Here is a 17,607-nt window from a genome sequence, read left to right on the forward strand (position 1 = left end):
TCTTCAATGGGCCACAGCTCACCAAGACAACAGTAAATATCCAGCAGGCCTGACAGTGTGTTTATGTGAAGTGAAACACAGATTTGATCCCTGGGTCTCCTGCAGAGAAAAGATTTTAACTGGAGGGAAAGAATAAATCGGATGAGAATATTTAACTAGTATATTTCAAAATAAATGAAACTGTACACTCTGAAAACAAATATGAAACTGCGTACACTGTGTGTGTGTGTCCTTTGCTTTTTCAAATTTAACCTGTAACCCAACAAAATGTTAGTTAATGTTAGTTTATGATGCGCCAGTGCTTGGCTTACGCTAGTTAACTGAAATTGCTAATGTTAGCAGCTTATATTAGATGAGAAAGCAGAAGAGCCAAATTCTGAACAAATTTCAGGTATTAAGAAGCAAATCTGGAGATTGGCGCTTAAAATGCCAATCATCCATCCACCATTCATGGTGGTTAGATGATTTTAAAAAATCCTTTTCAATTTTAGGGCTTAAAGTTGAGGTGTACCAACACAGGTAATATCTGGTATCTGTTTTCACACCACATCTTCTTATTCAAGTCAGTGAAATTGACTTCTTCACCATGTTTGCAGTGTTGGTGTCCTGTCGGAGGCTTTTAAATTTCCGGTAGAATTGATTGTTGTCTAATAAGACTACACCCTATTCAGTAGGGTGCTGTTGAGTTGGTGAGTGAAAACTCAAATCAGCAGGAATCTACATCTGTGCTATGATGCTACATGTCTTGTGGATTTAGCTTGTTAACTAAGCTGTCTAGCACTCCATTTTCTAACTATGGACATCACTGGTTTCAAAAACCAAGTGACAGTCTGAGTTGATGGCACAGTGGCCACATGCATCCTTTAAAAATAGACACAAAAAGCAGTTAGTAAATTCAAATAATTTTCAAAAAAGGAGTTAACTTGGAAACAAATATGGCATCATCATAAATAATAACATATCAATATCATGTTCTTTGTGAAAAATGTGATTTTGAGATTACAATTCCTTTAAGACTTAATTAAGACTTTATTCTGCACAGTGGGGAACTAAAAACAGTCAAAACCTCAGGAAAACAACACAAGCGACACATGATCCACACACACTGAACACACTATCACAATGAACATTGAACACTTAACTGTTTGGTATCTCAATATTTAAGTCATCTGCTGTTATAGTTCCACAAATGTTAACACCAGATGCTCAAACATGATCAACAGGATCATAGTAACTATGTTACTGTCTGATGTAGTTCACTGCTGAACTTGTCTGGCGCTGCGCGTTAGAATCACCGGAGACTCTAACGTCCTTATTATCACGACCAGAGAGAGCTCTAGTGAGTCAAAAAACTTGCTGGCGGACAAATTCACAGAACGGCCAAGTCGTGGCAGCTCTTGGACCGCACTTTCACTGCCATGCGCTGGTTGTTACGTGCCACCAGTCGGTCCAGGAAGCGCCGGGCCTTACAAGTGAGGCTCTCTTTCCGTTTATAAATGGAGCGCCTGCGTTGAATGGCCTCGGTGCTGTCTCGACGAAGGCGGATCTGTCGGACCACGCCCTCAAATAGCTCGGTCACGTTGTGCTGAAGCGACGCTGACGTCTCAATGAATTTGCAATCAAACACGACTGCACATGCTCGGCCCTCTGGGGATAAATGACACAGACATATTAATATAGTAGCAGGAATTCATTATTAGTACTTTTGTAGTTTTTATTTGTTTTTATGTACGTCTTGCACTTGCACTCCACCTTCCACAGCAACTTCTCTCGATCGGACTAAGTCACTCTTGTTTCCTACGAGGATGATGGGAAGGTTTTCGGCCTGGCGGGTACGTCGGAGCGTGATGCGGAGCTCAGCAGCAGAATCAAAGCTGGAGCGGTCGGTGACCGAGTAGACGATGACGTAAGCACTCCCCACCTTCAGACAGTCATTGTGAGAGGGGCCATCCTCCCCCTCCTGACAGGAAACCTAAACACAGAGAAGGTTGAACCCAGACTTTAAATCAGATGTTATCAGCTTCTTTGTGAATACTCACATAATGAATGCCTACTTCTTAAGCTGCTTGTGCTGGACAAAGTTGTCCAACTTTTTTAGTGACTTACACTGCACACATGTCTGTAGCTCCTGCACTGGTTTAACTCATAATCCTCTACGCATAACCAGAGAGCTATGCAAATGGCCACTATAAATTATACTGCTTTGCAGCTCAAGAATCTTTTTTTAATGGTACCAAGGTAGAAAGAACTTTATTGTACAGGCTTTTTAGTACATTTTAGGGCATTTGCAACATGTTTGTTAAATTTAGTCATGAAATTTGCTCCAACAGAACACTTTGTTCTGAATTTCACATTAATGTGAAAAAAACAAACTTACTGACACGCGTGTTCATATTATTTGTATTTGTGCACACCTTGAGATGTTTACTTTTTGTGGTAGTTTTTTATCAACCATATCTTATTTCTTTTGGTAAAATTCATTTTGCTGTGTCAAAGCGACAAGTTTATGTTTTAGAGATCCTAAAATAAAACCTTAATCAACATAGGAAAAGTTTGTTTTTAAAAAAAATATTATCATCTCGACACAGTTCCCTACCATTGTTATTGTTTTTTTATGTGGCTGTGAAACCCAGAGATTCAAACACTGTAAATTTCCTGTCCTGCCCTACAGCCTTACTCTGTAACACACGGACACACCGTGGTTTTGAGTTCAGTTTAGTTTCAAACTGTCGCTTAGTTTCCACAATAATTTTTATTTTTTTAAATAAAGTGTAGTGTTTGTAGCATAGTGTTTGTCTGTGAGATTAAACGATTTAAGGAGTTCAGAGCGATCCAAAAAACAACCAAACAATGGAAACATTTGAAACACAGTAATACTGACATCCTCATCTTAATGAACAGATTCACAGAAGCTGGTTGTGCTACCAAATCTGACCCGACTGCAACTAAACACATTTCCTATACATTGCTGGTTTAGTTTGTTTTGTAGGTACACGATGCTATTTTAGTTAGTTTTTGCTTTTTATTTAATTCAGTTTTGTTAATCTCTTAGTTTTATTTTCAGTATTATATCTCTTTTCATTGTGCAGATAACTTGCAGCTGTATTTATCTTTGAATTTTGGAAATCACTGTACCATAATAAGGCTCAATAAGGGCTTTTTGGGTATAGAAAATTGGGATGTCTCAGTTTTCTGCAGCTGAGCTAGTCCAAAACAGAGATCATATTGTTTGTCTCTCCACTTTTAACTGAGAGGTTAAAAGTATCTTTGACTACCCTTTTAATGAAATAGAGGTTAAAACCAATGGAAAAATCTTTTAGAAAAATGTGAAATTCAACAAACAAATCAATGCTGTGGTTAAAAACTTTCTTTCAGCTCAGAACATTCTCCATACTAAAATAATTTTTTTAAACCACTAGATCTGCAAAGGGTTATGCATGCTTTTGTTACCTGTAGACTGGACTACTTTAATGCACTGTATACTAGAGTTAGTCAGTCACTCTTGCTGGTCTGCAATTAGTTCAAAATGCTGCAGCCAGATTAATTACTGGGACAAAAAAGAGAGATCACATTACTCCAGCGTTGGCAGCCTTGCACTGGCTCACTGTGCTCTACAGAATCCAGTGTAAAGTTGCACTATTTATATTTAAAACCTTAAATGGTCACGTGCAGCCATGCTGTATGTGGTAGACATGTTACGTCCCGATCATTAAGCCTACTTCCAGATCACTGGTGCCTTTGCTGTCATTTCAAGACTCTGTAACTGTCTTTAAATATGTTTTTTTTCCTCCATCTTTTAGAAACTGCTGATATCTGCAATTTTGGTTAGAGGATATGTTATTTTATGTAAACAGCATGAATGTATGTAGCATGATTTTTTTAGGCTCCTTATTGTTTTTTATGTAAAATCATTTTATTGAAAAGCACTTTTCAATGAGTGATATAAACCAAATGTACTTTCTAGTTTTAGTTACTATATTGATATTAACACACTGTACCAGTTTGTCGTTCTCCCAGTTGTCCATGACGATGAGCGTCGTTTCCTCTCCATCTACTGTCAGTGTCCTCTCATATGTGTCTTCTGTAACATACAATAAATACAAAAAAGACAGGTTTGAGAATTTGCTTTTGAGCTAAACGCTGTGATCGGCATGCTAACGCGCTCACATGTCGGTTTTTATTTTGTTTGGCATTTTAGCGTGTTTGCATGCTGACACTTGCTAATTGGCACTGAAAGTACCGAAGAGCAGCTGAGGCTAAAGGATATCAGCTCCTACAGGGCTGTGAAAAAGTATTTGCCCCTTTGTTGTTGTTGTTTTTTGCTCATTCATTATATTTAAATGTCTCACACCATGAAACTAATTTTAATATTAGACAAAATACAGTTTTTAAAGTACAAAGCTAAACCTATCCAGCCCTGTGTGAAAGTAATTGTCCTCCTTGATAATCAGATTTATCAGTGATTACAGTCAGACCTGTTGACTCAAGAAATTGCTTAAATAAAATCTGTTTAATGAAGTAAAGTAGGCTAAAAGATCAAAACCAATACACCATGCCACCATCAAAAGAAACTCAAGAACACCTGAGAAACAAAGTCCTTCATCTGTCGGTCTAGGAAGGCGTGAAGCCATTTCTAAAGCTTTGGGACTCTATCGATCTGTGGTGAGAGCTAACATCCACAAACGGAGAAACTTCATAGAAGTGACCGGCCTACCAAAATTACTCCAAGAGCAGATCAGCGACTTATCCAGGAGATGACAAAAGAACCCAGAACAACATCTAACAAACCGTAGGCCTCACTTGGCTCAGTTAAGGTCGGAGTTCATGATTCAAAAGTCAGAAAGAGACTAAAAGACATATATGGGAAAACTCTAAGGCAAAAACTACTGCTAATCATAGAGAACACACAGGCTTGTCTCACATCTTGATGGTCCTCAAGACTTTGGGAAAACATTCTCTGGACAAAAGTTGAGCATTTTGGCATAAAAATAACAGCATTTCATAAGAACATCATACCAACAGTCAGACAAATGTGAGGGTAGTGTGGTGTTCTGGGGATGCTTTGCTTCAGGACCTGGACAACTTGCCGTAATTGATGGAACCATGAATTCTGCTCTCCATCAGAAATTCCTGAATGAGAATGTCTGGCCATCAAGCTTGCGCCCTGAGACTCAAGTGCAATTGAACAGGACAATGATCAAGAACACACCAGCAAGTGTGGCTTTGTCACAGTCCGGACTTTAATCAGATTGAGCTGCTCAGTCCACGCCGGAAAACCCTCTGCCCTCTTTGAAATTAATGCGTGTGAGCAGCAACACTGATCTATAAAACATAATCTATTGGTTGATATTGAATTAAAGGGCAATGCAGGGAATTGTGCATTTTCAGAAATGCTAGTATATAACCTCTCCTCAACTTCATTTTCATTGGATGCGTGAAAAACTGAGCTGTGTGTCTAGGGTGGACAGTTGTTGCATTTTGCACGTATACAAACATACTGAAGCAGCAGTAAAGAAAGCAAAGAGGAAAAAAATGCAGGCAAAAGTTAGATGTTCAATTATTATGTGTCAAGCTATGCTCAGAAATTAGGCTGTAGGTGAACAAGCTGGAGATTCTCCTGATGGTGTATTTTTTTCTTTTTATGTTTGAAGGGGGAAATAAACTCCCTTGGCTGTTTTTCTTTTTCATACCAGTAACAGTTAGTTTGTCCTCTTTGTCCTTTTTGGAACATAAGGCTACAGCAGCAGTACTGCTTCTTTATTGTGTATGGGTCGCACACACTATGCAACATGAAAGGTGGATAGTGTTACCCTAACATGAGCCTGAACCTGTCCCTCAGTCTCAGTGTTGACTGGACTATAGCGAGATCACCCAAATCTAGTCCAGAGATTTTAGTTTGAACCAAAGTGGAGCACTGACAGAAGCAGCTGAACATCTCTGTTAGCCCTAGAGCTATGACTAAAATAATAAACAACATGGTGGACCAAAAAGAGACAACAATAAGGTAAACCCTGACAGCACAACCCACATAAAAATGAAACAGAAAAAAGCCAAAATGTTAATGTTTCAAAATGTTCTGTATGTTTCGTTGGAATAATACTCTGTAATGTCTGTGCTATGAATTACTCAGAAAAGAAGCCTTTTTGCATTCATCTCTCTGAAAATCAAACAATTACGCACAAATTATATGGATGTTGGAGGCAAATAAAAGATCACTTTGAAAAGATAAAAAAAGGCCAATCAGTGATTAACCAACAACAAAAAACAAAAGTAACAAAACAAAACATGTAAACCCATGGATGTATGACCATTCGCATCACGTCAGACTATCACCTGATCGATGCAGCTTATCAATTATGGCCTGAGGCCAGTCAACACGTGACAGATGATCAATCTCAGGCCAGCCAAGGTTGATCTCACAACAAAGTCAGAGACAGAAAGTGTGTGCTGATCCACCGTGCACTGAGTCTGAGTGTGAAAGATTGTGAAAGCATGGTTAAAAATTGTCTGTGGTTAAGGAATCCTTTTGGCTAATTTCTATTTATACAGAGTCAGTTGTCAGTTAACATATCTGTGGCTTGTGCTAAAGCTTTGCAGCCACCATGAAAAGAAACTCAAGAACAGCAGAGAAACAAAGTCCTTCATCTGTCGGTCTAGGAAGGCGTAAAGCCATTTCTAAAGCTTTGGGACTCTATCGATCTGTGGTGAGAGCTAACATCCACAAACGGAGAAACTTCCTAGGAGTGACTGGCCTAACATATCTGTGGCTTGTGCTAAAACTTTGCAGCATTTTTGATTTGACATTATGGTATTGCGCAGCAAAGGGTAACATACATCTCCATTTGTTCTTATGGGGCTGAGTTAACATCATGAAGTTAGTCTGGGATCATATGAAGACAATGAAAACAAAGAGACTGCTTGAATCCTCTGACAAGTTCTCCAAGAAGACTAGAGGAACCCTACCTGTAAAATACCCTGAATATGTGCACTGAACTGAAATAGTTTATTTTTTTACAATATTGAACAGAAAGAACATCTTTCAAGGTGTTAAGTCCATCATTTTTCGGGAAACTTTAACCCTGTCAACTAAATTAAACAACACCTATACTACTACTACTAATAATAATAATTAACTATCTTAACTAACTAAAAACTATGAGTAAGTGTGACGATTTAGATGTAATGACCACCAGGCACTTAAAAAACAAGCACTCATAATGTCCCACCTCCAGGTTGTTCATCCTTGTCTGTTATCCCGGCAAAGATTCCTGCGAGGCTAGTCTTTCCGACTCCATGATCACCAAGCAACACTACTCTGTAAACACAGTCCGAATCACTCTGTGAGTCATCATCAGAGTCTGAACTCCACTGGGCACGGTAATGGAGGGACTTGTCTCCAGGGTGGTAGGACGCTGACTGTCCCAGAGGGGGGTGGTTGCGCTGGGGACGGGGCTGCTCTGGGTTGGGTTGGGTGCTGCTGGGGATCCAAGGCGGTTGCTGGTAAAGGGGATGAACTGGAGTGCTGCCTCGCCTTTGGAGGGGCTCCTTCTCTCTCTGGGTGTTGAGGGTCATGTTCCTACGGTAAAGGCATTAGGACAGGATGGGCCTGAGGGAGGAAATAAGACTGTTAATGGTTCAGAGGAAAATCTGGTCCAAAAAGGTCCTTGCAAACTTTTTCAGAGAGGCAATTTGTTGTCTTTCCCAAATAACCACCTCTGTTTTTGCCACAGTGATGTAGAAATGCGCTCTGTTTTTAGGTTTACACCAGAGAAGGTGGAGAAACACAGCAAGACCTTCATTTGTTTGCTAAAAGCGTAGTCTATTTTTGTGGCATAATGTTAACTACTCTACACTATAAAATGCATAATAAAGCACCAGAGATTTCCTTGTTAAAAAAAAAGGTTAAATAAATAACAGTATTTCAAAAGGAGAGCGTGACTGTGTTCTCCGGATTTCCTGCCTGGTTTTATAGACTGACCTCCACAAGTGTATCCAGAGGGATTGTGGCAGTGACAGCTGGGGAAGTTATGGTGGTCAGGATATATTGTAGAGAGGAAAAAAAGTTTATTTAGTTAATCTGAATTCTCAGAGCTCAGCTGTATTATTGGATTATATGGTGACAAAACGCAGAAACAATATATACAAATTCATCTTTAACTTCATTCATCTTTAATTTCACTGATCGTAGGTTTTAGCAGTAGTGCTTCAGTCTTTAATGAAGATACTATAGACCAGCGGTCCCCAACCTCTTTTGCGCCACGGACCGGTTTATGCCCGACAATATTTTCACGGACCGGCCTTTAAAGTGTCGCGGATAAATACAACAAAATAAAACTAGTACCGGTACCGAAAAAAAGAAAATGTATTCATAACACACGTGAAAAGACCAAGGAAAACGGAGTAAACGATAAAAAACGCTAACAAAATAACGCTGAAAACCGGTAAAAACCCTGAAAACTATACATTTCACACCTGAGCCTCAACTCTCGCGGCCCGGTACCAAACGACTCACGGACCGGTACCGGTCCGAGGCCCGGGGGTTGGGGACCGCTGCTATAGACTACACTTAGACAGTTTATTAGATACACCTAGTACCAGATTGAACTTCCATTTTTGCCTACCTAGGTAGGCTGTGCTGTTTTAACAATGCTCGGTACTAAGAGGCCTAAGTGTGCAAAGAAAAACGCCCCTTATACCATCACAACCCTACTACCACCAGCATAAACTGGTAATACAAAGCAGTATGGATGTATGGTTTTTATATTGTTTACGCCAAATTCATCCAAAAGTCGTAGCAGAAACCCTGATTCACCGGACAGGAAAATGTTATTCCAGTCTTTTACTCTACAACTTTGGTGAACGTGTGCAAATTTTAGCCTCCATTTCCTCTTCTTAGCTGACAGGTGTGGCACTTGGTGTGGTCTTGTGTTTTTACAACTCATCTGCTTCAAGATTCAACGGGATGCAAATTTGCATATCATTATAACCAGTGTTTATTTGAGTTGTTTCTCCTCTGACCTCAGACATTAACAAGGTATTTTTGTCCAGAGACCCACAGCTCACTGCATAGTTTCTGTTTTTCAGACCATTCAATCCCTGTAGATAAGTAGTCTCCAAAATACTCAAACTAGCCAATCTGGCACCAACAACCATGCTGCATTAAAGGCACTTAAATGACCTTTCTTCTGATGTTGACTGCTATGTGATTGGCTGATTAGATATTTGAGTGGGTGAAAAGTTGTACCTAATACAATGGACAGTGAATGCATAGAAAGAGCCTACAGATCAGAAAGGTGATGCCAATTCATGAAAACTTCATATCTGGATTTTTTTTTTAATGGCCAGCAGTCACCACTGCTTTGATTTTAAAAAATAAATCTGATTGTATGCTGTATAAAGTGCAGGAGAAAATTAGTTTGCAGCTTACAACATGTGATGATGACAATTTACTTTAAATTAGCCACTGAGCTAATTTAAAGTCTAATTTATGGCAACATGATTTTCATTCAGTAAGTTTTCAAAAGTACTTCGTTCGTTCTCAGTGACGTCCACCCCTCACCTGTGACATGTGGTTTAAAAAAACCTATGATCATGACGGCCCAAAAGCTCACCTTGTTGCTTAAAAATAGGTGTCCACAAATTAGTGAGTGACTTTATAGTGACTATGTCCATCATTTATATACAGGCTATATGTCTGCGTGCAGGTAAATTAAAAGCTGAAAGTACAGTTGATTATTTTTAGGGATTATTAAAAGATTGCAAGGCCATAGAAGGACTCAAAATGTGATAACTTTGCTGTGGACAGATAGCTGCCGAGCTAACCTTAAATAGTGTTTGTTTTAAAGTAGTTTTTTTTTTTTTTTTTTTTTAATAAATGCATTTTTGAAGTGGTGTCTGAGTGACCTCACTCACTGATTTATGTACAGGAGAAAGCACTTTGCTAGGGAACAACACAACAAATAACATGCCCTTGCCAATTAAGAAATTTGTGAACAATTTGTACAGTGATTGCAGTTTCAGACAAAATTTACACCTTCATTACATTTCCATGTATTCTGTGGTATCACATATCACTATCATACACAACACTTCATGCATTTCATTCAGTCATGTCATTCTTTGTTAAAAATGAGTTAAAGAAACCCAAAACTTTGTTTAATTTGATTTCTCTGTGAAAACAAATGCATTGAGACAATTAATACTATTATAACAAACATCACAGATGGGAATCAAAATTACAAACCTAAAAACATATAAACTCAAGAAACCTTCTGGAAAATGTCAAACTTAGGTCTCAATTCCAAAATCTAGCTAGAGATCAAAGAAGGAACCAAAAGCGACTTCTCCTATGCACCAGAGAGCAGAGACACACAAAAACCCTCCTATAATGAATAATTAACACATTTAAAGGTGCCAAGTACAACAGTTAGTGGTGGTGAAGGCCGGGCAGACCAGGTGAAAGCTGTTGGTTGCAATTAAAAAGTTACAGCATCACCAGTCCCACAAAACGGATAAACTTGAAGCTAAGGATGAGCAGTAACAAATCGCTCATGTAATACATACAATATACAGACCAAATAACTGTACTTGACTAGTTAATAAGAGGTGATGAACAACATTATTTGGTTTTACTTAAAGCAAACCAAACAAACTGAAAGAATGAGAACTATTTCAAACATGATTTTAGCTCTGAAAGTGAAGTTTTTTTTGAATGAAATATCTAAAACTCGTTTATTATATGACTAATAGCTAAAAACAGGACAAAACACACAGCATGTCTATAGATAGATAGATAGATAGAGAGACTTACCATATACACTCCATGCACAGCTGCTTCCGTCCAGCTTCAGTAAACAACAGAACTGAACTGAACCCTGTCTCTCTGACTCTGTCAGTGTAACAGTACCCTGGTGCCACAGTAACCCGCCTAGAAAAAAAAAGTTCCACAACAGCGTTAAAAATTCAGCAGTGGAATCACGGTTATCTACCTCCTCCAGTGTGTGTGTATGTGTGTGTGTCTCAGAGTGACAGCAGAGGAGAAACAGATATCTGAGGAGGGAGTGTGTGTGTGTGTGTGTGTGTGTGCGTTTGAGAGAGAGAGTTTTATCAGTGTGGAGGGCAGGCGGTTTAGGAAAACATTTTGGTCACTTCCTGTTTGACCTAAAAGACACAGTCTGGAGTAACAAAACAGCTCAGTTGGAATAGTCTAGTTTACAATTGATATGACAACTTTTTTTAAAATTCTGGTTACATAGAAATAAAAGATACAGACAATACTTGCTCTAATTTTCTCTCATATGTTATAATGGTGGACACTTATATTAAACATGTTTAATCCTATGATTGAAATAATAATTTAAGGATGCTAAGGAGACCAAATATCAGGCTTATTTTTACTCTGCTTAGGTTTAGATAAAACAGACTTACAAAGTGCTTTGAGTGGTCAAATTGAGTAGAAAGGTGCTATGTAAGTACCAGTCCATTTACCAGTTTATTAATGGCAATTTATCAGCTCCCTAACTACTGAAGATATAATTTTACTGCCTTTCTAAGGAATGAAAACAGCTGATTTTTAGGTTAGCAGAGAAATATTTCAGCTCTGAGGCTATTTTTTTTTTCCAGTTAATACAGGTAAAACCACATGTTGTTGTGGCATTGTTTAGTGTTTGCGTGATAAAATGTTGATGTCACAGCTGAAGAATTTCGTCACGTGTAGTTTGAGGCAAGACAAGTTGCATGTATTGACCAAATACAGGAAGTTCATTCACAGTAGGAGCACAAACTGTTAAATATGTTTTGAGACACCACCCTGTCGACGTACTAACACTAAGTATAAGTTGTAGTTTGCTCCATTGGGGTAATTTCATAATGGAAATATCCAAATTGACATGGAGGGGACAAAAATAACACATTATTACCTACCAGTTGATGAAGTCGCCAGTTTTGTATGGATTAGTAGCTAGTAGTCCTGGTGAGTTAAAATGATGAATTAAGACTTAAGGATATCTCTGCCTTTCGCAGATGACGTGGTTCTGTTGGCTTCATTGGGTAATGGCCTCCAGCTCGCACTGGAACAGTTCACAGCCGAGGTCAGAGACGCGTTCCTGCCCCAAGTGGAGGAGTTTAAGTATCTCTTGTTCCCGAGTGACAGGAGAAGGGAGCAGGAGATCGACAGATGGATTGGTGAGAAAAGTACTTAAAGACGTTCGGGTTTCTAGGACCTGACGTTAGCTGGCACGACGTTAGCTTATATTTATGTTGTTGTTTAGCTAGTTCTTGTTAGCTGTCTGGAGATGGGAGGGTCGCATGTCTGATCTGAAATGATAACCAGACCCAACGATATTAAGAGTAAATAAGCAAGTTCATCTAGGATTTCTCATGTTAGAACCCTTACTAGTTCAGGAAGAAGTTGAAATGGAGTAGTAGCGGAGGATGCAGATGAACAAGATCAAAAGGAAAACACTAAACACCACACTACAAAACTTCTGTACAAACAGACCAGAGGAGTCGCCCCCTGCTGGTCAGTGGGAAACGAGCAGGTTTAAGGCATTCAGTGAAGGCTTAATTCAGATCCAGAAGTTAGAGTAGGCTAATAACAATTGTCCTGCTTTTTGCTTACATTTTATTTGAATAACCCAAAGTTCCTAGAAAAAGTTATTCATGATTTTGTTACTTCCTGTCTGGACTACTGTAATTCCCTGTGCTTTGGTATTGAACAGTCATCTTTACGCTGCTTGCAGTTGGTCCAGAATACAGGATGCCGTTATACGATCTTCCATGTAGAAATGAAAGAATGATTTTAAAAATGTGAAGCTTTAATAGCATGCCAAAGTTGGGATAAATCATATTCAAATTAAGTATTCAACATGAATATTTTCATATTCATTATTCTTAACTTTTTATACCTCTGGTAGAAATGGATTCCCACAGTTTACACATGAGCTGAGATGGAAAATTCACTTCCTCTGTGTCAGTGTGAGTGTTCTGACTGAAACTCAACACATCGCAGATGTTTAGCTTTTGTCCACCCCCTCAGGTTAAGAGTTTGAATATAAAAGGAGGAGTTTCTCTGTGCATTCCCATTTGTTTGAAATGTCGTTTCCTAAACAGCACAGTCTGGCACAGTTGATTCATAACTTTATCAGTCAGCTAGTCCATATCTAATCGATTTCTGATTTGAGACCAAAACAACTCTACCTTTCTACCCCCTCTTTTTGATTTTGCCATCCGCTGAGAACTGCATCTGGCTTTAATCAGGTGTAGACAGCTCATAGAAGACTCATGCCATCATTAGTTTTATGAGCTGGTTGAAAGCTTTCAGTGTTTCCACTTGTTTTAAAAACAAAAAGCCTTTAAAGGGCTTTAAAAAACAAATTTAATTTGCAGGCTTTTATCAAAATAATAGACTTGCTTTATACAGTACAACCTTTCCTTATGTTGTGGCTATTAACCTTCTCCTTTTAAAAGGAAAATTTACCAACAATCAACAAATAAACACTAAAAATCTAACAGTTCAGACTAAAAACAGCAGGATATCAATTAACCTGTTGTGCAGATTCTATGGATGTACACAACAAAGCAGAGTACCCCAATGACGAAGTGCCCCATTTTGAAGTCAATGGCCAGACTTAGTCACATCAGACCATGTACAAAATTCCAGTCCAGAGAGGTCGATTGAATCCACCACCAGTTGCCAGATTTAATTAAATCCCTCAATATTGTCCTCTAAGGTGAATGTCAGTTTTTCCAGGGGAAGAATTCTCAGAATCTTGTAATACAAATCGTCCATTATGGGTACATACCGGGAGGTCCAGTATTGAATCACCAGTCTAGCTATGTAAAAAAAATTACTATAACATTAAACAAACATTATTTTTAGCCACATCGAATGACAGTATACAGTGGATGGAGGGCATGTGCAAACTGCACCATGTCAATATGTTTTTTAAACTTTTTTTCAGAAGCTTTAGATCTTTGAACAATCCTAAAAAAAAATATGCATGTTCTAGATTTTATTACACTTCATACAGAGGGTTTGTGTGCTGAGACTGCCCCACAGCAGTGATATGCCGTGCAGTCTGGATTATTTTAAACTGGGTTTCCCAGCCATCATTACTGTTAAGCATGGTCCGGGAATTTGTTATATGGCCTGATCATCAGTCATGTGTCTCATGTCCTTCTGACACTGATTTGTGATATGTAAATAGAAAGTTTGCATGACATAAATCTGTCTCATAGAGGCTGAGATATGATTTCCTATAAGCACAATGTTAAATGCTTTTTAAGTTTATGCTTATATTGAGATGAAACAGAATCTAGCGTCAACATCGTCACACTTGATAATGCTCATGAAAATATGGAAATAAAGACGTGGCATAAAAAAATAGGAAAATACGTGCTATCTTGTCAAAATGTTTACTTAACTAAGACACCTCTTTGTCATTTAAAACTCTGTTTCAGTTTCAAAGTTACAGAAAAATAATCCACTAAAGTTCCAAGAGTTACTGGGAACTCTTAAAGAAGAGCTACTAGCTGTAAAAGCAAATAAAGTACATCTATCACAACCTAAAAAAGAGATAAAACTATTTAGTAGGAAATGAAGTTTATGTTAGAACAAACATACGGTTCATTTTATCACCCTGATTTTTAAGCTCTTATGAGAGCTCGATTTGCACTCCTTTACTGAAAATCTGCAAGGTTTAGAGGTTTAGTGGACAGCCGATTCATATCAATTTGTCTCTTTTATTTGCAGAATGTGAAAAAAACCAAACATTTACCGTAAATGGTAACATACATTAAGGACATTATCATACCTGTAATATACAACTCACTCTATTACACACAGTTTTTTTTATGGCATTTTCTTGTCTTAAGTTTCTTATTTTACTTTGTGTATTTTGGTTTTTGTATTTTTTATTTCTATGTTTCTACAATTTTCTTCATATTGGAGCTGACAATAAAGCTAACTTTAATTTCTTTCCTTTTGTAAAAATCTAATCCAAATGTCAAATAACAGTTACTGCCCAGTGATCCTAACCTTATACTTTGAAATCATCCTATGTGAGACATTTTGTAAACCTTAAAGTAATCATCAAACATTTCCGGGAGACAAAGTGAAACATGTTGAATGTTTTTCTGCTTTCATTTGTAAGTTTAAAGCTGCGTTTTGTTTATCATATTGAATTGTTTGGCTAAATTCCTTTCCTTTGGTTAACGAAAATTCCAGATAGAGTCTGTATACATGTAGATTAGTTCCACTAAACAAGCTGTACATATGTTTCACTGACAGTAGTATGAGTATTAGTAGTAAGTCAGATATTGAGTTCTGCTGCCACCACATGGTCAGAGGAAGTCAAGCAGCGGAGAGTTTTTAAATATGTTTCTTCAGTTGCACAGTGAAAATCAAATTATAGTAAATATAGCAAAAAGAAAAACTAAAAACTGTTCTCGGCTTGTACCAGGGTGGCCAGTCTCTAGCGGGGTCGACTGCCTGTTGCTTCTAGTCCTCTGGGACTCTGAAGCTTTGTCCAAGTGTGGCCCATCTGGGGCGTCCTTGCTTCTCCTGCTAGGATGGACATGCTGTATGCTTGTTTTTTTTCTTACAGGTGCAGCAGTTGGTGATACACTCTACATGTCTATTTGTATTTGTGCTCTGTCCATTTATTATATTTTTCCCCATTTTCTCCCCCCTTTCCTTTTTCTTACCTGCCTGTCCTGTCTCAAACATTGTCATACTATGCCACATATAATGTAATTACTGAAATAACAATTTCCAGCTGTCTTTTTGTGACCTCAAGCTGAAGCGCACTTGGGTTCTGTGAGATTATAATATTATTTTATGCCATGTTAGACCCCTAATTAAAGATTGAATTATTATGTAGTTTGAGTTTGCATTATTCTCCTGAATTAGAAGGTGATAACTATTACATTTGTTAAACTGTATTACATTAGACTGCTGATTTATTGTGAATGAATGATATTGTTTTATGATGCATTATACTGCTGAGTTATAAGAAATACTGTTCGCAGAAATTCATCGCCTTATTTGTCTGATTAGAAGAGAACAGAAGATACTGGAGAGGTTTTCTGCCCCATCTCAGCAGGAGCAGATAAACAGGGAGCCAAGGTCGTAGCTTAGGCGCCGTGTGAGAGAAAGAATGTGAATGTTTAGGCTTTTATGATTAGGTGGGGGCCACTAGAGGCTATAAGAGTTTGATCAATGCTCCACCATTTTGAGATCTGATGCTGTCTGCGTACGGTGTCCATCTCCCACGAGTGTGATCATTAAAATCATCGTTTGACTCAACCCGGCCGGACCAGTGTTGTTATTTTGGTTTTTCCTCTTGTATCCATCCCCAATATTTGAATCCGTAACAGTTCTGCAGTAGGACAATGATCCAAAACTCTCCAGCAAGTCCACCTTTGAATGGCTCAAGAAAAACAAAATGAAGACTTTGGAGTGGCCTAGTCAAAGTCCTGAAATGAATCTGCTTGAGGTGCTGTGGCATGACCTTAAAAAGTCAGTTCATGCTCGAATACTCTCCAGTGTGGCTGAATTACAACAATTCTGCAAAGATGAGTGGGCCCAAAATTCCTCCACAGTGCTGTAAAACACTCATTGCCAGTAATGCTTGATTGCAGCTGTTGCTGCTAAGGGTGACCAAACTTGTTATTAGGTTTAGGGGGCAATTTATATTGCCTCCCTGGAGCTTAGATTCTCTTTATTATTTGACTTTGTTATATTTATTTGGAGCAAACAATTTAAAAATAGTTGTATTCTTCTATAAGCATCTTAAAGTATGACACCTATCCTGTACTTGCTCATCTCACATCAAATTTGTACATAGACCAACTTGTAAATATAAAAAACAGATTGTAAATAATCTTCCAAACCCTTAAACATCTCTGAGTCTGCAGCTGGGAGAATAAAAACTAAAACTGTCAGAAGGTGGCTATGCTGACAAACTCCTTTATTAAACTGTGGGGCAGTATTATTTAAGCTTCAGTGTTTAAATGGGTCTGTCACCTTAGAAAGAAACAGTAACATAGAGAGCGTAGTGGCTAATTAAGCTGAATTTAAATTGTTATCACTTTGTGTGCTAAATCACCAGATTAATGATTTTCTGCAGCATTCATCACATTGTCTGTGGAGGTTCTCAGTCATCCAGGTCAGAGTAATCTAAGGAGCTTGGAACGAAAAGCAACTGGAAGTTTCTTGAGAGGTTTCTGTGTTACACAGTTTCTGTGTAGGAGAAGTCATCTGTTCCAGAAAATGCCCCTTCTAAATGATCAGACACTGCAACACCGCCCCTTTCATGAGAATATGCAGGAAAAACCCTGGGTTGCCTTGGCAAGCTGATAATAGTTTCATGTGACTGCTTATAGCGATTGCCAGTGTTAATGCCAGTTGATACAGATAATGGAAATATACCCTTGGTATGTTGAACTTGCTTTGTAGTTCAGGGCCCAGAGTTACAAAATCCATAAACTGAAATGGCAAAAAAAATCCAGATAATTCCATGTCAGCAAACACAAAACGATGATAACAGATAATTAAAAACACAAGACGACTGACTAATAAAGTAAAACAGGAAGTAAGCAACGAAA

General features: G+C 38.3%; 1 protein-coding gene across 6 annotated transcripts; it reads right to left on the bottom strand.

The window, feature by feature from the left end:
* Positions 1-1,009: 1,009 nt before the first annotated feature.
* rem1 (RAS (RAD and GEM)-like GTP-binding 1) lies at positions 1,010-12,533 on the bottom strand. Of its 6 annotated transcripts, XM_076884226.1 has the most exons (8): positions 12,395-12,533; positions 11,923-12,315; positions 10,811-10,927; positions 7,979-8,016; positions 7,227-7,606; positions 3,999-4,081; positions 1,753-1,972; positions 1,010-1,647 (listed from the first exon to the last, which is right to left on the bottom strand). In XM_076884226.1, exons 5-8 carry the CDS (start codon positions 7,570-7,572, stop codon positions 1,370-1,372), a joined length of 927 nt encoding a protein of 308 aa, XP_076740341.1. In that variant the 5' UTR covers positions 7,573-7,606; positions 7,979-8,016; positions 10,811-10,927; positions 11,923-12,315; positions 12,395-12,533; the 3' UTR covers positions 1,010-1,369. The 6 variants fall into 6 exon arrangements, with proteins under 6 accessions (XP_076740341.1, XP_004547475.2, XP_076740342.1 ...); XM_004547418.4 differs by lacking the exon at positions 7,979-8,016 and having other exon boundaries at positions 12,395-12,532; XM_076884227.1 differs by lacking the exon at positions 11,923-12,315 and having other exon boundaries at positions 12,395-12,522.
* Positions 12,534-17,607: the final 5,074 nt, after the last annotated feature.

Source organism: Maylandia zebra, linkage group LG5, assembly GCF_041146795.1.
Source record: "Maylandia zebra isolate NMK-2024a linkage group LG5, Mzebra_GT3a, whole genome shotgun sequence".
NCBI classification, from domain to species: domain Eukaryota; kingdom Metazoa; phylum Chordata; class Actinopteri; order Cichliformes; family Cichlidae; genus Maylandia; species Maylandia zebra.

Excerpts from the sequence above, each read along its gene's own strand:
- rem1 (XM_076884226.1), bottom strand. The coding sequence starts at position 7,572 with ATGACCCTCAACACCCAGAGAGAGAAGGAGCCCCTCCAAAGGCGAGGC. Across the intron at positions 4,082-7,226 it reads CAAGGATGAACAACCTGGAG|AAGACACATATGAGAGGACA; the intron begins GTGGGACATTAT and ends TGTATGTTACAG. Across the intron at positions 1,973-3,998 it reads ACTGGGAGAACGACAAACTG|GTTTCCTGTCAGGAGGGGGA; the intron begins GTACAGTGTGTT and ends CTCTGTGTTTAG.